Source organism: Macrotis lagotis, chromosome 1, assembly GCF_037893015.1.
Source record: "Macrotis lagotis isolate mMagLag1 chromosome 1, bilby.v1.9.chrom.fasta, whole genome shotgun sequence".
NCBI classification, from domain to species: domain Eukaryota; kingdom Metazoa; phylum Chordata; class Mammalia; order Peramelemorphia; family Peramelidae; genus Macrotis; species Macrotis lagotis.
Genome location: NC_133658.1, coordinates 898,220,414 through 898,244,791, shown reverse-complemented (window position 1 = coordinate 898,244,791; position 24,378 = coordinate 898,220,414). Strand labels below are relative to the sequence as shown.

At 45.6% G+C, this 24,378-nt stretch overlaps 1 protein-coding gene across 1 annotated transcript; it reads right to left on the bottom strand.

Moving 5' to 3' along the window:
* Window positions 1–4,136: 4,136 nt before the first annotated feature.
* On the bottom strand, window positions 4,137–21,062 carry MXRA8 (matrix remodeling associated 8). Its single transcript, XM_074218750.1, has 10 exons — window positions 20,713–21,062; window positions 19,203–19,226; window positions 18,612–18,911; window positions 18,080–18,181; window positions 17,157–17,645; window positions 14,407–14,568; window positions 14,056–14,086; window positions 13,830–13,906; window positions 13,577–13,654; window positions 4,137–12,082 (listed from the first exon to the last, which is right to left on the bottom strand). The coding sequence occupies exons 1-10, from the start codon at window positions 20,762–20,764 to the stop codon at window positions 12,057–12,059; spliced, it is 1,341 nt and encodes a 446-aa protein (XP_074074851.1). The 5' UTR covers window positions 20,765–21,062; the 3' UTR covers window positions 4,137–12,056.
* Window positions 21,063–24,378: the final 3,316 nt, after the last annotated feature.

Below are 24,378 nucleotides of genomic sequence, written 5' to 3'. Positions count from 1 at the left end.
CAAGGTTCTGGAGATACACGTCCCCAACCAGGAGCCTTTCGGGTGGATGGACTGCTTCAGTTCTTATTTTCCCACTTTAAAGTGTATATCCAATCCTACCCAGTTTTTAGCTAACAGAATTTATGTCTTCATCCATCCCTTCCTCCCTGCCTTCCTCCCTCCCTTCCTCCCTCCTTCCTCCCTCCTTCCTCCCTGCCTTCCTCCCTCCCTTCCTCCCTGCCTTCCTCCCTCCCTTCCTCCCTGCCTTCCTCCCTCCCTTCCTTCCTCCCTTCCTTCCTTCCTTCCTTCCTCCCTCCCTTCCTTCCTCCCTTCCTTCCTTCCTTCCTCCCTCCCTCCTCCCTCCTTCCTCCCTCCCTTCCTTCCTCCCTTCCTTCCTTCCTTCCTTCCTTCCCCTTCCTCCCTGCCTTCCTCCCTCCCTTCCTTCCTCCCTTCCTTCCTTCCTTCCTTCCTCCCTCCCTCCCTCCTTCCCTTCCTCCCTTCCTTCCACCTTCCTTTACTACTACACTCCAAACCCAGGCTCCACTGGGGGGAAAAATGGTTTCCAATAGTTTGCAAATGGAAAAACCAACCTTTTCTAACTTCACCTTGGCAAAGGGCAACTTGTTTCTGTGAGCTTAGTCTCCACACTAAGGAATCAGCTTGGGTAGGGATCAGCAAGAGAACTCCACTTGGAGACAGGCAGAACTGGGGTTAGCCCTGCCTGAGGGACCCATTAGCTGGGAGACTCTGGTCAAGTCACTTAACCTCTCAATCTCAAGCAACTCTCTAAAATCCTTAGGTTGGGATTTACTTTAAGATGATATTGTGGGTCCTCATAGTTATGAACTATTTCCTTCCAACTCAAGGGCATGACCAATGACTCTCTAGTGCCTGGATGTCAGGGAACACCATGCAAGGAGGAGGATGAAGCCAAGACCATCAGCAAGGGCCTGAATACATGGAGCTCCCCCTGAGAAAGGAAAAGTGGAAGCAGCATCTTCCTCCTCTCCCTGCTCATCAGACCTGGGGAATTATGGGTGGGGAAGATGGGCCACAAACTAGGTAGACCCATTTATGGCTTTTTTTCCCCTCCTTTTTAAATCTCTGTTACAAGGGATGACTAGATATGAAGAGAATAGAAAGGCTATATTTGAAAAAAGGTGATATAAAGATAAAATATGTCAGTGAAAATATGGTTTAAAAGGGGGGAAATGGAGGCAAAGTCATGCCTCAGACAAATTTGGCCATCGTCACAATTATGGTAAAGGAAAATTCTGTGGATAAACCAGAGCAATTGAATGAATGAATATGAGTGAATGAGTGAAAAAGACATTTATTAAATACTTGTAAGCCAACCAATCAGAGCTGAGGATATTGAGAAAAAGAGTCACAGAGATAGAGACAGAAAAAAGAAGGAAGGAAGGAAGGAGGAAAGGAGGGAGAGAAAGAAAGAAAAGAGAGAGACAGAGAAGGAAGAAAGGAGAAAGAGGAGGAAGAGAGACAGAGGGAGAGAAAAAATGATCTCTATCCTTAAGGAACTTCCATTCTAATAAGGGAAGAGATGGCTAGGTGGTACCACAGTGCATAGAGCACCAGGTGAAGATGAAAAGACTCACCTTCCTGAGTTCAAATCCTACCTCAGACAGTTCCTAGTTAGATGATCCTGGGCAAGTTACTTCACCCCATTGACCTCAGTTCCCTCATCGACAAAATGAGCTGGAGAAGGAAATGGCAAACTACTGTAATATCTTTGCCAAGAAAACCCCAAATGGGGTCACTGAACAATGACTGGACAATAACAACAAATATTCCCACATAACCAGGAAAGGAAATGGCCAAACACTCCATTATCATTTGTCAAGGAAACCTCATTGACCATATGCTCTATGGGATCAAAAGCAGGAGGACACGACTGCACATCTCAACAATCACAACACCACCACAACACAAATAGCCTAAGTAGCCAGGGAGGGAAGTGGAAAACCAAGAGTAGAACTCCAAAGACCAATGGATTAACTTCCCTAGAGACTGGAAGCCAGGAGAGGGGAAAGGCCCAGTCAGGTCTGAGGTTGGAGGCCATGGGCAGATGGTGAGGTAGTCATCCAGTTCACACACATTCACTAGAGAAGTGATTCAGTACCATGGTGGCTAGAGAGTGAGTCCTGGGAGTCCGAAAGAACTGGATTCAGACTGCACTGGTTTTTTTAGGTTTTTGCAAGGTAAATAGGGTTAAGTGACTTGCCCAAAGCCATACAGCTAGGTAATTATTAAGTGTCTGAGGCCGGATTTGAACTCAGGTCCTCCTGACTCCAGGGCCAGTGCTCTATCCACTGTGCCACCTAGCTGCCCCCAGACTGCACTTTTGACCCTTAGTAGCTTAAGGCACAAGATTTAACTGCCCTGAACCTCAATTTCTCCATTTGTAAAAGACACTAGAAAGGTTGCTTTGAATACCAGATGAAATAATGTAATGTAAAGGCACTGAAATGAAGTTTCTTTGAGGGAGTCTATTTTTTAAAACCATTTTCTTCTATAACTTGCATAATAACATCTATAATATGTTATATTTATGTAACTCTATGCCTCCCACTCCTTCCAGAAAGCAGTCTTCATAAGTATGAATCGTTCTCCAGAATAAATCTCCATGCTGGCCATGCCTGCAAATGTATGTCTTTGGCAAGGACTGTTCTTGCCATTTTTTAAATATCACCAGGAATTTCAATGCCTAGCAAATGGGGAATGCTTCCTATAAACCTGCTGGGTTGATTGTTGACTAAAGCATTTCATATTCTAAACTAAACAGCACTAAAGTGTTGACTCTGGTTCTTGCTATCAGTCTTGCTGAATCAGATATCATGAGGCATGGGAGTGGCCTTGCCCAGAATTGGCAGAGAGGATCCCTCTGCAGTCTCCCTTGGGCTTTGGGTGCTCCAACAGTAACAAGGAATCAGAAGGTTGGGGTTCAGGAATTGATTCAACCGTGGTATCACAGCTAGGAGGGACCTCAGACCCCATTGAGTTCAACCCTCTTGCTTTACAAATGAGGAAACTGAGGCATTGCAGTTTGAAGTGACTATGGCTAAACAAAAGGACTGAGATTCAAACTCAGGTCTTTTGACACCAATTACTGCACTGTGTCACTCAGAAATACATCTGAACAGCTTCATTGTGGTTGCTGTTCATTTATGTCTGACTCTTTCTGACCCTGTTTGGGTTTTTCTTGCCAAAAGTACTGGAATAGTTTGACATTTCTTTCTCCAGCTCATTTTCCAGATGAGGAAACTGAGGCAATTAGGATTAAGTGATCTGTCAGGGTCACTCAGCTAATGTGTGGTCAGATTTGAACTCAGGCACTATGGCGCCACCTTGTGGTCAACCAGGCTCTGCCTAACATCTGACTAAGGAAGGTGAAGACAACCCTTTCCTAGGCCCCATTCAACTAATCTTTGCCATCTCTGGGCTGTGAGTACAAGTCGTTGCAGGGTCTAGCAGCCATGCAGACTCCATAGGATCACAGAAAGGTGGCCCCAGGATTCTGCTTAAAGGGTGACTAGGTACCCTCCAGTCTGCAGTTAGGAAAACCCATATTCTTTCCAGCCTTTGGCACTTACTAGATGTAGAATCCTAGGGAACTCACTTTGACCTCTGGCCTCTGCCTCAGTTTCTTCATCATTGAGAGGCAAAAAAAACATCTGCCCCTTAAGAGCAAGATGAGGTGCTCTACAATCCTTCAAGTATGATATAAATGCTAGCTATTATGATTATAAACTTCCCATTATCCACATTCTGGTTGGCTGCCACACATCCCGTGCTGTTGGAGTGCTGTTAGAACCACTGTGGTCCACGAATAAAATAGTGTATATGATCTAAGAAATAATGAATGGGAGGAATACAAAAAAAAAGCATGAGAAGACTTCTATTGCATGAACTAGTTCAGATTTAAGAAAGGAGAACCTGGAAAAGAAGAAGGGGGAGGGAGGATTCCCTATATGGATCCTTGGTGGAGATGTACCTATGCCCTACATCAAGGTAAGTAGAAAGAACCAAAAAGAAAAGAAACTCTAATTGAAGGAACTCAATCCCATCAATCAAACAACAACTATTTATTAAGCATGCAATGCGTCAAAGTCTGGGCCTGCCTTAGGCTCTGAGAATCTTAAGTACAAAGGAGACATTAAGGAAATATATAAATATATACAGCATAAATATAAATACAAATAAATATGAAAAAATGTATCTTCCTCTATTTATTGGGAAAGTGGAGGCCTATGGGTGTGGAACACTACATATCCAGTCAGACTCTGTTGATGTGTTGACTAGTTTCATAGTTCCTCTCTCTTTTTTCTTTTCTTTTTTTATTTGTTTTTGCAAAGTATGACAGTTGGGCTAGGGAAAGGGGAAGTAAGGATATATTTGAAAATGAAGATGTTATAAAAAGATATTAATTTGTAAAAAGTCAGAACCCTTTAGTCCAAGAAGGTGCCCTGAAGCTGCCTGTCTCCATCCCCTAGACTAGACTCCCAGAGACTCTGAGCACACCCAGATTTGGGCTTTGAGCAATGAGAGTGCCCCCCTCTTTAAGCTCCAGCCCCAGAGGGATCTGGAGCTCTGGCCACTAGGGGGAGACAGGAGAGTTGGAAATGGAGCTTCAGTGGGCGAGGAGGAAGAGATTTCTGTCCGCTTGGTTGGAACCAGCCTACCCTGAATGGCAGACAAAGAGGCCTCGATTTGAGCCAGTAACTAGGGTCTTTGAGGTTCTTTGAGTTGGGAAAGGAGCACTGATCCTCAGGGAAAGCGAGTCATCGTTCAAAGAAGACCAGAAATTAGAGCTGAAAGATAACCTCATGATCCACTAGTCTGATACCCCTGTTTTACAAATGGGGAAACTGAGACATAGAGGACAAAAGTGACCAAATTCATTGCCTTTGGAATGTTAATAAATCAACCAACAAATATTTAAGCAACTATCAAGTTCTTGGTCCTAGGACAGGCACTGTGGGTACAAAAGAGAGGAAATGAAACAAAAACTGCTGCACCTCCCCCTTGATTCCTCTGCCTCGGTCAGACATGCCCCTCCCCATATACACCCAGAACATCTTGGTCCTGGGGGCCTTCCAACCCTGGAGACTCTGCTGCCTGAAGGGGAAAAAATACTGTAAACAGCAAAAACCTCAGAAACTCCTGCTGCCCACGTCACCAATCCAGACCAGCAGCCCAGAATCTGGGAAACCCAGAAATTCAGAGAATAAGAATGAAGAGGCCCGGCAACCTCAACAACTCAGGAGTCCACCGTCTGGAGCAGCAGAGACCTCAGGCATCTGAGAGCCCAGAAACCTGGGAAGCCAAAGACCCAGAAACCCAGAGATCCAGTAACTTGGGAACCCAGATAGTGAGAGGCCCAGAGAGAGGCTCAGGAATCCTTTGGCCCAGGAAAAGGGAATTCAGATACCCAAAAGCATTTGGCACCAAGAACAAGAAAGGAATGAAAGAATCTAAAGACAAGGGACCCCAGATGCCCAGGAATCCAGAGATTTGGGAGCTCAGAGGGGCAGAAGTCCAAAGATCTGGGAGCCCAGAAACCCCAAATCTCATTGATCTGGTAGTCCAGAAGGTCAGAAGAATTACAATAACTCAGGATTCTTGAGGTCCAAGATCCAGAGATCTAAGCACCCCAGGATCCAGGAGCGAAAGAATATAGTTGTTCTCAACCACTTGGGTGAGCCTGGGATTGCAGCACCCTCCCCTGCCCCACTGGCCTTCTGAAATAGGAAAAGTTGATGCCCTCCCACAAACTAGCCAGAATCTTTCTAAGCAGTCAACTCTGGGAGCTATTTGGGAAGGGGCTGGTTTTGGGGCATATTTGGTATTTCCATATTGGGAGTGGTGGAGAGCTGTCCAATCCAATTCAATAGATAAGTGTCTATCTATCTGGCACTAGAGACACAAACTGAAAAATGATCCTGTCCCCAGTGGTCCCTCGAAGCTTCCCGTCCTCATTTGTCCTCTAGCATTTAGGCTTTACCCTTTCTCTGCTTTTCTTTTTCTTTCCATGTCTTGCTCCTGACAACTGTCTCCAGCCTATCTAGCTTTGTCTCTGAGAACAAATACTTAATCTGGGATTCAAGAACTTTCTGGCTCCAACTTAACCAATATGAGCCCGAATCCTTTCCTTCCTGCAGCTATCACCTCATCTTCCCCTCCCTCCCTCATTCAACATTCTCACCCATCCATATAGCAGTTTCTCCTACAATTAATTACCCTACTTTAAAAATCTCAATCTCCTTCAAAGTACAGTTCAAGACTCCTTCCTTCCAGGAAAGCCTCTGTAGACCTGATGGGTGAGCTCCTTCTCTTTCTTTTTTTTTTTAACTTTTTTTATTTTTCAAGGCAATGGGTTTAAGTGGCTTGCCCAAGGCCACACAGCTAGGCAATCATTAATTGTCTGAGGTTGGATTTGAACTCAGGTACTCCTGATTCCAAGGCCAATGCTCTCTCCACTGCGCCACTTTAGCTGCCCCGAGCTCCTTCCCTTTCAACTATTATCTGACTATACATGTGGAGGGCAGGCACCAAAAGAATTACCTAAAGGGAAAGTTTGTTGAAATCTGCATCTGGTCCTAGAAAGAGAAAGGAGCTGGGTCTTGTTCTGCCAAAACCTTTTTTTTCACTTTTTTATTCTTTTTTTTTTAGAGGGGGGTGAAACAATTGGGGATTAAGTGATTTATCCAGGGTCACACAGCTAGTAAGTGTCTGAAGCTATCAAGACTTTTGAAATGCAAGGAAGCTTAATAGGAATGAGATAGCCCTTGGGGAGGAGGATGAATGGAGAGTGGTAATGCCATATAGAGGTGGGTAGCGCCAGATGATGTCTGATAGAGTCAGGTAGATCTTCTTCATCATAGGTGTAGTGGCAACTCTCTTAGGACTAGAGGTCCAATATGTTAAGGGCTGAAAATCCAAGATGGCAGCCCCAGAAGAGAGATACCTCCATGGTTTAAAATGATGTCATTGGCTTTCAATGGAAATGCTGAGAGAGAGGCTGAGACCACAGGTACCTTTGGCCTTTATTGTCTCCGTTGTTATGATATAGATGAAAAATATACAGGAGGATATATTGGAAAGATGAGCAAATTGGATGAATGGAGTCCAATTTAAGAAGTGTAAAATGTTACAGCAATATATTACAAGGATCATACACCATGGAACAGAGAGTATATATACCAGGAAGGCAGGTCTGGTTCAATATTAGGAAAATTATCACTATAATTTATAATATCAATAATAAAACTAATAAATCATATGATTATCTCAATAGATGCATAAAAAAGTCTAACAAAATACACCACTCGTTCCCATCAAAAAACATTAGAGAACATAAGAATAAATGGAGATTCTCTTAAAATGATAAACAATATTTATCTAAAATCATCATCAAGCATTATCTGTAATGGGGATAAGCTAGAAACCTTCCCGATACACAGGGGCAAAGAAAAGATGCCCATTATCAACTCTATTATTTAGTATTGTACTAAAAATATTAGCATAGCATTAAGAGAAGTAAAAGAAATTCCTTAGAATAAGAAGTGAAGAAACAAAACTAACATTCTTTGTAGATGATAGATATTATACTTAGAGAATCCTAGAGAATCAACTAAAAAACTTGAAATTTTTTACAGCTTTAGCAAAGTTGCAGGATACAAAATAAACTCACATAAATCATCAGCATTTCTATATAATACCAGCAAAGTCCAGCAGCAAAAGATATAAAGAGAAATTCCATTTAAAATAACTGTAGACATTATAAATTATTTGGGAGTCTATATGCCAAGACAAAACAACTATAGGAACATTTTCATACAAATAAAATCAGTTCTAAACAATTAGAAAAAATATTAATTGCTCATGGGTAGGTTGAGCCAATATAATAAAATTGACAATTCTCTGTAGCAATTTATTTATTCAGTGCCATACCAGTCAAACTACTCAAAAATTATTCTATAAAACTAGAAAAAATAATAACAAAATTTAACTGGAGGAATAAAAGCTCAAGGATAACAAGGGAATCAAAAAAATACAAAAAAAAAGTGGTTTAGTTGTACCGTTTCTCAAAGTGTTTTATAAAGTGGTCAAAGTAATCTAGAATTGGCTAAGAAACAGAATGGTGAATCAAGGATAGATTAGGTACAAATGTCATTACAGTAAATGACCACAGTAATCTATTATGTGATAAACCCAAAGATCTTTACTTTGAGACAAAAACTCATTATTTGACCAAAATTATTGGGGGGAAATGGAAAACAGTATGGCAAAACCAACATCTCATACCATGTACCAAGATAAGGTCAAAATGGGTACATGATTTATACATAAAGAGTGATACCATAAGCAAACTAAAAGAGCATGGAATAGTTTATCTGTCAGATTTAGAGATAAAGGAAGAATTTAGGACCAAAGAAGATATAGAAAGCATTATAAAATGTAAAATAGATCATTTTCATTCTATAAAATTAAAAAGTTTTTACACAAACAAAACCAATGTAACCAAAATTATTATGAAAGCATAAAACTGGGGGAAAATTTTGCAGTAAGTATCTCTGATAAAGGCTTCATTTCTCAAACTTATAGGCAATTGATTTATGAAAATGCAAGTCATTCCCCAATTAATAAATGGTCAAAAGGATATAAACAGGCAGTTTTAAGACAAAGAAATCAAAGTTATCAATAGTCATATGAAAACATGCTCTAAATCATGATTGAGCAGAGAAATGAAATTAAAACAACTCTGAGATATCACCTCATACCCATCAGATTGCCTAATATGACAAAAAAAAAAGAAGATGATAAATGTTGGAGGGGATGGGGGAAAACTAGGACATTAATACATTGTTGGTGGAGTTGTAAACTGATCAGACCATTCTGGAAAGCAATTTTGAACTGCCCCAAAGGGCTATAAAACTGTGCTTACCCTTTGATCCAGGAATATCACTGTTAGGTCTATACCCAAAGACCTCCAAAAAATGACGTAAGGACTCATTTGTACAAAAATTATTTATAGCAGCTCTTTTTGTGGTGGCTAAGAATTGGAAATCAAAGAGATGGCCATTAATTGGGCAATGGTTAAACAACCTGGGGTACACTATTGAAATGGGATATTATGGTGATTTAAGAAATGACAAACAGGATGATTTCAGAAATACTTGGAAAGATTTACGTGAACTGATGCATAATGAAGTGAATAGAACCAGAACATTTACATAGTAACAGCAATATTGTTCAATGAAGAATTGTGAATGACTTAGCTATTCTCAGCAATACAATGGCACAAGACAATCCCAAATGACTAAGGATGAAGCAAACCATCCACCTCCAGAGAATAAAATGATATTGACTGAATACAGACTAAAGCATGCTATTTTTCACTTTCTTTCATTTTTTATTTTTATTTAAACCTTCTTGTACAAAATGACTAATATGGAAATGTTTTACATAATTGCACATGTATAACCTATATCTGATTGCTAACCATTTCAGGGAAGGGGGAGGGGAGGGAAGAATAGAATTAGAATTCAAAATTTTATATAAAAATGTTTCAAAAATTAAAAAAAAGAAATGTAAAATGGTTCCAGGCAGCACCAGGGCTGCTATTTAACCTTGTTTTTGAAGAAGACTATGACATCGGTGAGGTGATGCCATACCATTCATGTGAACTGTATTTGAAAGGGGAATGCTGTGCTAAGTTACCAGTCTCACTTTCTCCTCCAAAGCCTTCTGGGTCTAGTGGCCAAGGGAAACCCATCCCTACCTCCACTGCCTTGGGTATGTTTAGGAGTGGAAGCCAGCCACAACACCCCAGCCCGTTCCCCAATGCCATCTGGCAGTAATTCCAATTGGGAGTTGAGCATGGTGAATGGAGGGGCCATGGAGAACAGAGGAAGAAGGATGATAGAGTTGGGGGTGGGGAATTCCTGGTTTTCTGAAAAACTCATTTTGAGCAGCCCCCTCTGGAGGAGGTCTTTCCCTGATTTCACTAGGCTACTAGTGTTCCCCCTCAAAGATTACTATGTCTCTGACTTGTACATGTCCGGAATCTCTCGATATATATGAGCATGTATCCTCCCTTAGAATGTAAGCTTCTTGAGGACAGTCAGTTAAGAAGCACATTTAAGCTGCTACTGTATCCCAGGTACTATAAGTGCAAAAGACAGTCCCTGGTTTCAAAGAATTCACACTCTAATGGAAAGATTTTTGCATGCTATCCCCAGAACTGGGCATAATGTCTGGTATGTAGTAGGTGCTTAATAATTGCATATTGGTTAATGAGAGCCCAGGTCATCTCTGATGTGGGATAACATCAATTTTGAATAATGAGCTAAGGAGGTGGGGTGGGGGTACAAGCCAATTCTGAGTTCTCTTGACACCTTGCACTATTTCCTACCCCCCCTCCTCTCCCAACCATCCTTAACTAAGACTTTGGAGCAAAGGATCTAGGTCTAACCAAGTCAAATGGAATTAGGGGTGATCCAGAAAATGCCCAGACACCAAGTAATAACAGAAAAAATCCAGATAATCCAGAGAAAGTGCAGCTAGCCAGGCCTCAGTGATCATATAACCCACTATATGAAATAAATAATGTTGTGCATCAGTCTTGACTGGTACAGGCTCCTTGGCTCCCATTGACTGATAGTGGAGTTGGGGAAAGGGATAGTCTGAAGTTCATTCTTTTTTTGCCACTAATAGCCCATAAAGTGTATTTAACAGTGAGGTCATTGAGAGTTGCCTACATTGGGGTTTCTGGGGCTGAGATAAGGGGTACTGGGGGAGGAGGATGCCCTCCAGGGCCTGCCCATAGTTGAGGCATTCTACTCCCCTCTCAACTATAGGGAATGGCGTCAGTGATGGAGGAAGTGAGAAAAGTTTCCACTGCCCAGTTACCCAACTTAAACTCTGAACCATCCCTTCCTCTTTCCTTCCCAGAATACCCTGCCTTAGACTGTCAACCATTCCCCTCTCTTCTCTTCCTCTCCCATCCATCAGCTAGTAGTCTCCCCAAGGGGCACCTTCTCAATGAAGTTTTTGAAACACAAATTAGCAGAAATTTCCAAACAAGGAAAATCAAAATTCTGAGCCTTTCCCCTATGTCACTTTCTTTCCTCCCTCTCTGTGATACTCAGCATCCATTCATCTCCTTCCTGCTTTCCTATCCACTAATATCTTTCTTAAATCAACTCCTTGGGAGTTTTGTCAATGAAAGGTTTTCCCAGAAGATCCCTACAGAACTCAGATCCACTTGGCCGAGCACTTATATCTTCTTCCATCTCCACTCAAATCGTGCTACCCTTTCAGGTCAAAAACACAGAAATGAGGGTTTGAGTTGAGCCCCAGGAGAGGAGGAGGAAAGAATTCCAGTTTGGGGGTCAGTACAGTAAGGCAAAGAGATTCAAGCTGGAGAGCACCAAATCCAATTCCAGAAAACAGTGCCAAGGCTTAAAGTGTACAGAGCTGGCATGATATGGCCTGGGCACAGGCTGCTGGCAGGGGTAGAGGAAGTAGTTTAAAATGTACGAGGAGTGGTTCAGAGGCCAGCCCTTGCCTGAGTCTCAGCATTGAGTTTTCAGCATGTAGACAGTGGAAGGACATAGGGAACTCCACCCCCCCAAGTGCAGGCTCACGAGGCACCAGCCAGGGCGTCTCCTATTTGCCTTGGTCCATTAGTGGAAAGGGTAAGTGGGGTCCAGGGGTAACAAAACTCTAGAGGAGACACTGCCCTGAGAGATCCCAGGAGGCAGGAGAGGCTCTGACCTTGGTCTCAGAGGAAGGGTCCAGCCCTGGGTCTCTGGGCCTGAGAGAAAAATTGGATGTGGACAGTCTAGCCCAAATGGGGCTTCTCATCCTCCAAACTCACCCCATCCTGGTAGCCAGGATCCAATCAAACCCCAGAGTGAGCGGGACCAGCCGCAGGGGTAGGCCAGACCAGATGCAAGTCCTAGGCGAGTGGGAAGAGGTCATGATGGGATTGGGGCAATGGGCAGAGTTGGGGAAGGAGGATCTTCTGAGGATGGGGCTGATGTCAGGAATCTTCATTTACAATATTCCTTCTGGAATTCTAGACACCAAAGGAGATTAAAAAAAGGGGGGGAGGAGATTAGTTCTAGCCAGAACCTGCGGACTAGAGATAAGAAGGGATCTCACCAGCAACAAAGCAATTACTATGTGCGTCTAAATATACATATGTATACACATGTATCAAAGTATCTGTATTTATGATTTTATATATTTTATATTATCCATACACATATGTATGCATGATATTCAGTTTTATTTATGACATGTTTTTCTATTATGATACCTATTTCATGATTTTATTTATTTATGATTATATTTATTAATGATATTTTTGTATGTTTATATGTATTTTATAAATTTTTATAATGTCATCTATATATATACACTCAGACATACAATCACACAGTGCTTTAAATTGTTTAAAGCACAAATTAGCTCATTTGAGCATCATATGGCTCTCAGAGGTAGGTGCAATTCTTAGCCCCATTTCTCTTGCGGGGGAGAAGTAAAACTCACAGAAATATAGAGAGATCCAGGGATTTGCTCAGGGCCACACCCCTGGTAATTATCTCAAATGGGATTTAAACCCCCAAATTGACCTTAAGTTCAGAGCTCTACCACTGCACCACACTGCCTCCAACCAGGGAGCTATACCTTCTCTGGCTTACAGAGCATCAACTGGGATGTAGCCAGGTCATGCTTGTCGGGGTCTAGCCCACTGTGGGGAACAGAAAGTAGAATTGGAGCAGAGGACTCCAGACTTGGAATATAATGGAAAGAACACAGAGTTTGGGACCATGGGACTAAGTCCAAATCCTAACTCTAATCAAAAATAATAATTGTCATTTAGAGAGCTCTTTAAGGTTTGGTTTGTTTGGGGGTTTGGGGGGGTTGATTTTTACAAGGCAATGGGGTTAAGTGACTTGCCCAGGGTCACACAGCTAGGTAAGTATTAGGTGTCTGAGGCCAGATTTTGAACTCAAGTCTTCCTGACTCCAGGGCCGGTACTCTATCCACTGTGTCACGAGCTGCCCCCCACTTTGTTTTACAAATATCTCCTTTGATGCTTACAGCAATCCTGAAAGGTAACTTCTACTGTTATCCCCATTTTATAGATGAGGAAACTGAGATGAAGTGATTTACCCAAGGGTCATAAGCTGTCTGAAGGAAAATTTGAACTCAGTTCTTCCTGATGCCAGATCCATTGTTCTAACCACTGCACCACCTCAGTCTGCCACTTTGTAAGATTTTCCTTTCTGGTACTCAGTTTTATCCTCTGTAAAATGAGGAGTTTGGATCACATTCTACCCCTCCCTCAGGCTCTGAGGTCCAGGTCAGAGTCTCTCTTGCCCACCAGGGAGATCTCAGGGCAGTATCTCCTCTGGGGTCTTTTGCCTCTATATTCTGATTTTCCTTCCCACCAAGAGATCAAGACACCTAAGACTGTCTTCATGGGTCCTTCATGAGTCAGGACAGAGGGGTTCCCTGATCTCTGCTCTCAGTCCCCCCACACAAACACACCAAGGTCTCTCACCTCTGTCTAAGTCAATATTTTTGGCTAGGACCCCCAAGGCCAGCTCCACTCGTTCCTTCAGGATATTGTTTTTATAATCTAGGAGGCAAGAGGAAGAGAGCTGAAAGAGATAACCCCACACCTCCCCATCCCAGGAGCTGATGGGGGACAGCCCCATCCAGATACACCTAGGCTCCAGGGCAGAACTGTGGATACTGTTAATATCTCAGTTTCTCCTCTTCCCTACAGGGTAACATGTCCTCCCTTCCCTTACCCAATCTGATTTCTTCACTTCTAAGTTGAGACAAGTCAGCTGAATCCCCTGGAAATTCCTTCAGATTAACATCTTTCCTGGAAAGGGGAGAAGCAAAAATTGGTTAGCAAAAGGGATGGGGTTGGGGATTCAGAGAGGATGGAAGAGGTCAGGAAGCTCCCCAGAGTCCCCTGGGGATGGTGGCATCAAGGGCCATGAAGAAAGAGGAGGGAAGGGTCACACTCACCCTCCTGACTTCTTCACATCATATGCATAGCCTGGGGAAGTAAGACATAGAGGAAGGGTTACTTCATTCCCTGCCCTAGCCCTGTCATCTCCAGTCCCAATCTTAAAGACCCTGGATCTTGGCAGGGAGAATTAGGGTTCTGTGTTCTTTCCATGGTGCCCTAAGATGCAACTCATGTCCTGATCTGGCCAGAAAGGTCTTCCCTCCTGTCTAATCCACATTTCTCTGCTCTAGTTTGGGCCCAGGTCCTTGGGTCATGTCTCCTTTCTTGATCTGGTCCAGGGGAAGTTCTGAAGGGTCCATGAGTGGAGAAGGGTAAGATGAGGTAGTCATTGGGATTGGGAGCCTCACCTTTCTGCCGCCTCCAATGGCGTGTGGCAAGGACCACAGTGACGAGGAGGAGGATGAAGAGGAGAGGGGTGACTAGCACATAGCCTAGCTGCTGGAAGAAGTGGGCCCGGCTTTCGGGTATGATGACATTGATGACGTTGTGGCCTTTGACCACGGGGGGACCTGCAAGATAAGCCCCAGGATTCAGGGTTCCCAGTCCAGAACATGGGACTCTGAGCAGAGAACCCAGAACTCAGAATTCTGAAGAGACCAGTGAAGCCCAGCAGTCAGAACTCAGAACTCAAAAGACAGAAGTTGCAGCCCAGACCTCAGAATTCAGTCTAACATTGAATCCAGAATCCAGAATTCACAATCCCGAGTTTGGAGTCCAGAACTCAACACACAACCCAGAACTTGGAACTCATAACTCAGGCTACCATTGAGCTCAACATGTAGAACCCAGAACTTAGAACTCAGAACCAGAATTCACCAATCCAGAGTTTGGACTCCAGAACTCAGAATTCACAACCCAGAATTTAGTCTAAAACTGAACTCAGAAGTTGGAGCCCATTCTCTCAACCCTGAAGGACCTGCTATGGAAAATGAAATTCACATCCAGGAAGAAAGAAATAAAAACGAGGGAATCTGAGTACAAAGCAAAGCATTCGTTGTTCACTTTAGACATTTCTTTTAGTTTTTTTTTTCTTTCTGTCTCATGGTTTTCCCCTCTTAATGCTAATTCCTCACAACATGACAAATACAGATGTTAAACATGATTGTACATACAATCTATATCAGATTGTTCACTGCCATGTGGAGGGGACAGAGAAGGGAAGGTGTTAGAAAAATGTGGAACTCATAAACTTGCAAATGGATGAATGTTGAAAACTATCTTTGCACGTAATTGAAAAAATAAATAAATCAAAAAGAAGTTGGAGCTCAGAACTCAGAACTTACATCCCAGAACTTAGAGCCCAGAACTCAGAAATCAGCCTAAAATTAAGCCTAGAACTTGGAACCCTGAACTTGGAACTCAAAACTTAGTTTAAAATTGATACCAGAACTTGAAGCTCAGAGCTTAGTCTAAAGTTGAGCCCAGAAGTTGGAACCCAGAACTTGGAGCTCAAACTCAAAATTCACAACCCTGAATTTAAAGCCCAGAACTCAGAATGCACAACCTATAACTTAAAACCCAGAACTCAGAACTCAATGCAATATTGAGTTTAGAACTTAGAATTCAGAACTCAAAATTCATAACCAAGAACAGGGCTGTCCAAAATGTGGCCTGCAGGCCCCATGTTGACCCCTGTGGGTTTTTTCCTAAATGTTTTAGTAAACAAAGCTGAGCTACCACAGAGCTCTCACTAAAATGGCAAATCAAAATAGATTATCTATTGTTTCAAAAAAACTTTTAAAAATAAGACTGGACAGCTCTGACCTAGAATATGGAGCCCAGAACTCAGAACTTAATAGAACTTGGAACTCAGAAATCAGCCTAAAATTGAACCTAGAATTTGCAACTCAGAATTTGTAGCCCAGAACTCAGAATCATAACATATTATTATCACTTTAGAACCAATTCAGACTTCCAATCCAGTCTTTCTCATTTTGTAGATGAGGATATTGAAGCCTTGTCTGTCTATGGCTCTGTCCTTTCTTTGATCCCTGTTCTCAGTCCTAAGGAGGTGTGGAGACCACAACCTAACCCTCCCCGTGCCCTAAATCTCCACCATCCCCAGGCTGGCTCATCTCCATTGTTGGTTGACTCTTGAGGGAACAATGCCAGTCACTATACTCCTCATAAAAGCTGCCATTTGACACAGTCCCACCCCTCAGAGAAGGCAGTGGGATTTGGGGGAGGAGAGAAGTCTCCCCCTCCCTTCCCCTGTTTTGCTCTGATTTAAAAATGACCTTTATATGAGAAGAAAACATGGGGTGAATGCCAAACGTCATTGGCTGGGGATGTGGAAAGGAAGGCAGAGAGGGAGAGAAGGAGGGTGGAGAAGGAAAGGAAGGGAAGAGGGGGAGAAATGGGAGGAAAAAGGAGGGGCTGTTTTTTCTGGGACGCACACCTGGAGCCAGCCAGGCCAGGTTCTTGCCAATGGAAAAACCAGGCTGCTCTGTAGACCTGCTGGGCCACTCCCCAGCACCAGCCCGCCAAGAGCCAGCCTCCTTCCGCCAGCAAAGCTTAAGATCTCAGAATTCAGAACTGGAAGGAAGCCAAGAGATCACCCAATCCAATCCTCTCACTTTATAGAGGAGGAAATAGTCAGGGTCCCCAAGGTCCCAATTGCCAGAGCTCAGATTTGAAGTTGGATCCCCTGCCTCCAAATTCAGGACTTTTTTTCTACTGCATGTTGCCCCTTTGGGCTCTATTCTGCCTTAGATGGATGCCCTCCCCAGAACAAAGCTCTAGATGCTTGAGGCCAGGCTATGACAGCATATGGCTTGAATATAATGCTTTAAATTTTTGTAAAATACTTTGTATACACTGTTTCATCTAAAATTTACATAAAACTTAGACTGTAATATTACTTATCCTCATTTTACAGATGAAGAAATTGCATCTCAGAGACATTAAACAACTTGCTTAGTCTAGGAGATGAGATTTGAACCAAGTCAAAGAATCACTGATTCTTTCATTCCAAAGAAAGGACTCTTTCCCTGGGTCACATGCCTTCATAGGAAGGCTGAGCATCCAGGAGCTCAGCCCAGAATTTCTCTCCCACTAGCCATTGTCTCCCTCAAGCTCACTTACAAGGACCATGTACCTGCAGGGGAGGGGCTTTGGCTCTGGCTGGTCCGGTTGCTGGGGGTATCCTCAGGCACAGGGGGAGGGCGACGGGGTTCAGGTGAGGGTTCTGAGACAGTCAAGTGGAAGATGCGCCTCTCATGGAGTCCACAGTAGTGATGGTGTAGATGACAGGAATAGGTACCCTCATCTGCCAGCTCCAAGGGGTCAATGCTCAGGGAGAAATCCCCCTGGGCAAAAGCATCTGTGCTGACCTCCATTCGACCATGCAGAAAGGGGGGACCATAGGCACGCCGTTCACCAGAGGCATACAGGTCCAGTAGGCGGTCAGCACGGTCATGAGGGACACCTGGAGGCTGGCGGTCCCAATGCACCACTTGCTGCTCCTCCTCCAGGTGCCGTTCAGTCCACACCTGGTCTCTGTTCACACAGGTCAATAGTGCAGGGGAGCCCCGCTCTACCACCAGGACCTCCTTCTCACCATCCCAGTGGGCACCAGCTGCCAGAGCTGGGGGGAGGACAGAAGAGGATTAGGATCAGTGCCAGTCATGTGAATCATGTGAGGTAATTTGGACTATGGAAGCCATGAAGATCATTGAGATTATTGAGGTCACTGGAAGGTCATAGGAGTCATTGGGCTCATGGAGGTTATGGGAGGTCATTGGAAAAATGGAGATTAAGGGAAACATTAGGATCATGGAGGCCATGGGGGTCATTGGGATCACGGAGGTCATGGGTGTTGTAGGGACCATAGCGGTCACTGGAATCATGGAGGCCATGGGGGTCATTAGACTCATGGAGATCATAGGAGTTATAGGGACTGAAGAGGTCACATATACTTTCTGGCTATGGTTAAGAAACCAGGATCTGGGAACTGTGAGAGGGTAGATGTCAGGAAAGAAGCAACAAGCAAAGTTGCAGGAGATGGGGAGAAGAACTCACGGTCATCGGTGACCTGCAGGAGAATAGCGAGGCTCTCATAGAAGTGGCAGTAATGATGATGAAGGTTACAGGTATACAAGCCTTCATCCTGCTCCTCCACAGCTGTTGAGTCCAGAGACGAGGGGCAAGGGACAAGTAACCAAGAGAAAGAGAAATAGAGATAGAATAGAGGCAGATATAGAGATGGAGACAGACATGGGCAAAGACTTTGAACTTCAAAGACCAAGCTACACAGAACCTCCTTTCTACATCCCACCCCACTCCTCAGCCAAGTAGAACCGCTGGTCTCTTCTGTCCTTCCTTTCCATTCCTTTCATTTCCTTTCCTTCCTTTCCTTCTTTTCCTTCCCTTCTTCCCCTCTCTTCTTTTCTTTCCTTCCTTTCCCTTCCCTTCCTCCCTTCCTTCCCTTTTCCCCTTTCCTTCCTCCTTCTTCCTTCCCTTCCCTTCCCATCCCTTATTCTCTAATTCCCTTCCCTTCCTTAGAGCCATTTCCCTAGTGCCCCATCCTCGCCCCAGTCCATCTCCTTCTTACAGCGGATGATCAAAGAGAAATTGCCATCCTGGAAGGCGGCAGGAGTCAGGAGGAGGCGGCCTCGGTCCCGGGCCATGTAGACTCGCTGCTCCCCAGCAGAATACATGTCCAGAAGTCGGCGCGTGGGGCCCCCTGGGCCAGCACTCAGGTCCCAATGGACCACTCGCTGCCGGTCATGTAGCCGGTCCTGAGTCCACACCATGCGTGGACTTTGGCAGCGGAGCAGAGCTCGGGCCCCCGCAGGCTGACTCAGTGTGGCTTCTGACACTACCGTGCTGGCCCCTGACCCTTGGGGAGGGACTGTGGGATGGGGAGAGGGTCAACTGGACTGAGGGGGTTCAGTTGGGTGGGAGGAGGGAGAACTCTGGGAGACCAAGCAATCATGGGAGGTGCAGTGGGGCTTAGTGGGCATCAGTAGTGGCATCTCACAGGGCCAAGGGGTCCTGGGGGGCAAGAGGTTGGTTATGAGCCCCTCCCCCCAAAGAGAGTGATAGGATACAACTAAGCAGGACTTTGGTGGCTAAGGAAGCTCTAGGGAGGATGTCTGGGGGGCCAGAAACTTGTGCACCCCTTGGGGAGTGGGTCACTCACCTGAGAACAAGTCTACACTGTAGCCTAGAAGGAATAAGAGGGAGATCATGGATGAGGAGGAGGACAGTGGCAAGGCTGCACACCCCCTTTTCCTCAGCCTCATTCCTGGGAGCCTCTGGGGTCACAGGGTCCCACATTCTCTCCCTCAAGTGGCCTCAGGCCTGGGCCAGAGGAGTAGAAAAATGTGCCAAATCAGCGGGATATAATGTAGCCATTGGCCAGACTTCCTTTTTCATTCTAGAGGCAAATGGTCCTGAGCTGCCTTTTTTCCCAAATTTGTCCCAGAAGGGACCCCAGCCTCCACTCAAACTACCTCTTCCCCTTCAAAAACTATCCCTTTCCCAAAAGTGCCCTCTCCTCCAACTTGCCCCCTTACCCAAACCTACTCTTTCCCTCAAACTTATTCCATCCTTCAAATGTATTCCATCCCCTAAACTTGCACCCTTTTTTTTCCAAAACCTTCCCTTTTCCCAAGACCAGCCTCAACCCCAAACCTCCTTTCCCTCAAATCTCCCACTTCCATCACAACCTCTTTTCCCCAGACCTGTTTCCCACTTCTAAATCTGCCAGCACTTCATCCATCCATCCCCTAAAATCATCTCTTCCCTCCAAATCACCCCTTCTCCAAACTGGTTCTCTCTGCCAAATCTATCCTTTCCCCAAATCCTCCTCTTTTCTAATCTCCAAATCTATCTTTTCCCCAAATTTACCCCATTCTTCAAACCTAGCCTTCTCCAAAACTTGTATACGTCTCCAAGACCTCTCTCCCCCCAAATCGTGTCCATTCCCCAAACATATCTTAAACTTTTCCCTTTGCTCTCAAAGCAAACCCGAGTTCCCCCAAATTTGCCCTTGTCCCAATAGGTCCCCACCCCCCAGTTGTGATCCTTGAGAAGGATGGATCTGACTGCCCCCAAACACATACACCTAAGGGGAATTGGGCAATGGGAGGATTAGGGTCTCCTCTTTTTGCTGGGTCATCTCAGAGGGACCACTCTTGCTATCCCTCATCTCCTATATCTAAAGCCCAGGAAAAAAGGGGGGAGAAAAGGAGGCTGCACAGTCTCAGAGGGGCCATTCCTGATATCCCTCATCTCCTAGATCTAAAGCCCAGGAAAGTGGGAAGAGGAGAAAAGGAGGCTGCATAGTCTCTCACCCCATCCACCCTCATCCACAGCCCCTCCAGTGACAGAGAAATTCTTGCTAAATAAATTTTTGTATTCTGACATGCAGTTCCCCATTCAAGCTTCCAGACTCCTTTGGGCTCCAGTCCCCAGCCAGTTCTGGGAGGGGAACAGTCAGGGTCACTGCCTATCTCTGGGGGGGGGGGGTGAGAGAAGAGGAGGGAGGCTCCTGCCTAGCCTAGATCCCCTTCCCCACAAAGAGGCCCTGTCGGAGTCACCCAGAGGCCCCCCTCCACGCACACACACACACACACACACACAGAGCTCAGCATCACCCCCCGTGCCCCCCCAGCATCCCGGTCCTGGCTTCGATGGCCAGTGCTTACTCTGCAGGAGCAGGAGATGCCAGAGGAGAACTTTCCGGGGTAACTGCTCCATGTTAGCTCAGCCCCTGCCTGGCCTGCTTGGGCCGGGGCTCCTCCTCACAGTTGCCTCTGCCTGTCTCAGCCCCTATCTCTGATCTCCTGATCTCCCCTCTCTGGATCTCTCTCCGTTTCTCCTCTCTGTGTCTCTGTGTCTCTTTGTCTCTCTCCCCTTGAAAAACAAGTTAAGACAGAGTTGTTCTCTGCCCCCACCCCTGGCCTGGCTATGACATCATGGAGCCCGCCTGGAACTGGGCCCTGGTTCGGACTGACCGACCTGGCCCTGACTGCTCCTCCTCGAACTCCCGGCTCCCCCCGCCCCCTGGGGCTCCTCAGTCTCCCCCTCCCAATTCACAGGAGGTGGGAGAAGGCGGGGCTCTGAGATTCCCCCCCAGCTCCTCCTCCCAGCCCAGCTCCACCCCCTCCCCCTCCTTCAGCTGCAGTTGGAACTCAGGGAACCCAGACAAGGTCCACCAGCATCCTTAGCCCACACCCAGCTCCATCTTCTCGCCTCCCATCCTCTCCCTCCCCATCCCCCAGGGAGAGAACCCAGAGGCTCCCTCTAGAGAGAGCCCAATTTTTTCAGATTTTTAAGCCCCAGTCCCTGCATCCAAGGGGACCTCAACTCCAATCTCTAAGCACTAGCCCCTCCATTAGAAGAGAAACCTGAACTCTAAGACATAGTCTCCTCATCAGAAGGGACCCTAAACTCTGACTTCAAAACAGCAGCCTGCCAGTGAAGCCTTGATCTGAGAGCCAGTCAGCCTTTTCACCCAAGACAATGCCAACTCTGATCTTGGAGTAATAATAACCCCTTCTTCACCCAGACTCTCCATCTTTAGGGAAAATACCTCTCCCAGGCAAAGGCTCTGGCAAGGCAGTTGGCATACCCACAACTGAGATCTGGAGGACCAATGCTCTCTTCACCCTTCCTGAATCTATTGCCCAACTTGTGTCCCCAAGGAGAGGTCCTTCGGAATAGGAGTTTGGGAAGAGATTGTGAACCATTTCCCACCAAACCCACTCCCACACGCACCTCACCTGCGGTTCAGTCCCCATCTGGCCTAGTCCGGGAGCCAGGATCAGAGGCTCTGCCTTGAGCAGGCCTCCTTTGTTGCTACTGACAGCTCCCAGGCCAGGGATGGTCTTTCATTCCATTCAACCATAATCCCTTTTGATCGCATTGTTGCTCGGAGTTTCTCACTCCCCACTGAAGATCCGAGCTTCCCCATCCTCTCCATGGACCCCCTACCCACCAGAGACTAGGGTTACTGGAGGAAATGCCAACCATGGGGGAAGGGGGAAGGGGCTGATCGATGGCAATTTCTAGATTTATTTTCCAGCCAAAAGAGACTGGATGAGACTTTTTGCTCCTAGCTCCTGCAACTGAGCAAAGAGAGAATGTGCTCTGCCTTGAAAACTGAAGCGATAGCCCACAGGGAAAGAGCCAAAAGATTCAAAACCAGTCATTCCCCCTCAAGACCCCAGTAGAGATCTGTAGGGAAAGACAGAGGGAAAGGGAAGACCAGGGAACCCGTGATCTCAGCACAGCCTTGGCCTTAGGGATCTCCTTACCAGAGAGAAACAGCAAAAGTTTCATTTAAGGAAGAAGGTGCTCTCAGAGAGCACCAGCCTGAGGAACACAATCTGGCCTGTAGGGAACCCCCCAAACTGGGAGGAAGGCACAGTCAAATCCAGTTCTGAAATAAGAAAGTCCCTGTTCCCATGGAGCTGCCAGTTAAAGGGGAGACATAGTCTCTGATCCAAAGGAACCCCCAATTTAAAGGAAAAAGTCCCTTACCCTAAGGATCCTCTAGTTTAGGAGAGATATAATCCCTGACCTCAGGGAACCCCTCAGCTTAAGGGGAGGCCAAGTTCCTAATCCCGGGGAGCCCCTCAATTTAAGGGGAGACATAGTCCCCAACCTCAGGAAACCCCTCAGTTTAAGGGGAGATGTCCCTCAAGGAACCCCCCAGTTTAAGGGGAAGGTGGCCTTTGTCTTCAGGGAGTTCCAATCTGAGGACTTTACTCTTTGAGAACCCCTATTCTGAAAGAGATGACAGTCTCTGCCCTCAAGGACCCCTCAATCCAAGGGGAAAACATGGCCCCAGCCTTCTTGGAGCCCCAAGTTTGGGGGGGGAAGGCAGGACACACACATCTGAAGCTCTGGGAAACCTTACCAAGAGCTATATAAACAAATGGGAAATCACAGAGCCCAGCTGGTTTCCTTCTAGTTAAACTCAACCTCAAAAAAAAAAAACCCCACCCCCCAAACAACCACAAAAAATTCTTGGTGCATTTTTTAGGCTGCCCATTTGGGTTGAATTAACTCTGAGACGCCCATGGCGGCGGATGGCCCAGGTCCACTAGGGATGGGTGGTATCCCAGGCCCTTGATGGTCCATCTAGGTCTACCCCCAACTCCATCCCAAGCGTGGAGCTGGGAGTGGGGGCTATGGGGAGCAGTCATTTGGAACTTCTTCTCCAAGCTCTGGCTCACAATTCCCTTTGGCTACAGTGGGAGTCATTTAGGATGAAAAAGTATTGGAGACTGGAATTCTGAAATGAGAGAGCCCCTCTTCCCATGGAACTACCAATTTAAGGGGAGACATAGTCTCTGATCCAAAGGAACCCCCCACTTTAAGGAGAAACATCGTCCCTAACCCCAAGGATCCCCTATTTTAAGGAGAGACAATTCCTTTCCTCAGAGAACCCCTCAGCTTAAGGGGAGACAAAGTCCCTAACTCCAGGGAACCCCTCAATTTAAGGAGTGGAAAAGAAACTTCCCAACTGCCAAAGGCCTGGAAGAAGCCCTACTCCTAACTCCAAAATATTTCTTCCTGCCCTGTTTTCTTTCTCTAATGGTTTTGCCAGACACAGTAGGGTCACAAGATTATCCCGGACAAGCCTTGGCCTTTGTCAGGTGAGGAAACAGGTCCAAAGAATGGAATCAGCTGTCCCCAGGAGTGTTTTGTGCCTGAAATCCAAGTTTTTGCATTACAGATCCAGCCTGCTTCCCAATGCCTCAGGGACTGATCGACCACCGTGGATAGCTAGGCTGGCAGGAACTGAGGAAGTCAGGGAGCCAGCCCCCTCACCCAAAATGGGCTATGAACTCAGCGACTCCATCTCCCCTCTCCTCATCAACCTTCTTTCCCTTCCTCTTCTCCTTTGCCTTCTCAGAAAAAACAAGCTGCAGTATCCATTCTCTTCCACCACCAACCCCCCATCCCTGGCCAGCTTCTTGTTTTTATAGCTGGTTCCATTAACAGTGGTTTCTCCTGCTGTCTCCCCCTTCTCTTCTCAGTGAACACAGAATGAGGAGAAGAGAACCCTCTTTCTTTATTAGTTATTACTATTTTTCTTTATTAGTTTTCTTTATTAGTTATTATTAACCCTCTTTCCATCATTTCTGCCTCTCCAAGTCTGTCATTCTCTAGCCATAACCTTGGCTCTCTTCAAGCCTCCATCTCTTCCTTTGTCTCTAGCTTTCCATTCTTTTTCTATTTCTCTATCCTCCCTGTCTTATCTCTCTGTGACTTCCTGTTTCCTTCTCTATGTCTTTATCTCTTGACCTCTGCATCCTTCTCCATCTCTCTATCTCTCCCTGTTTCCTTCTCCATGTCTCTGT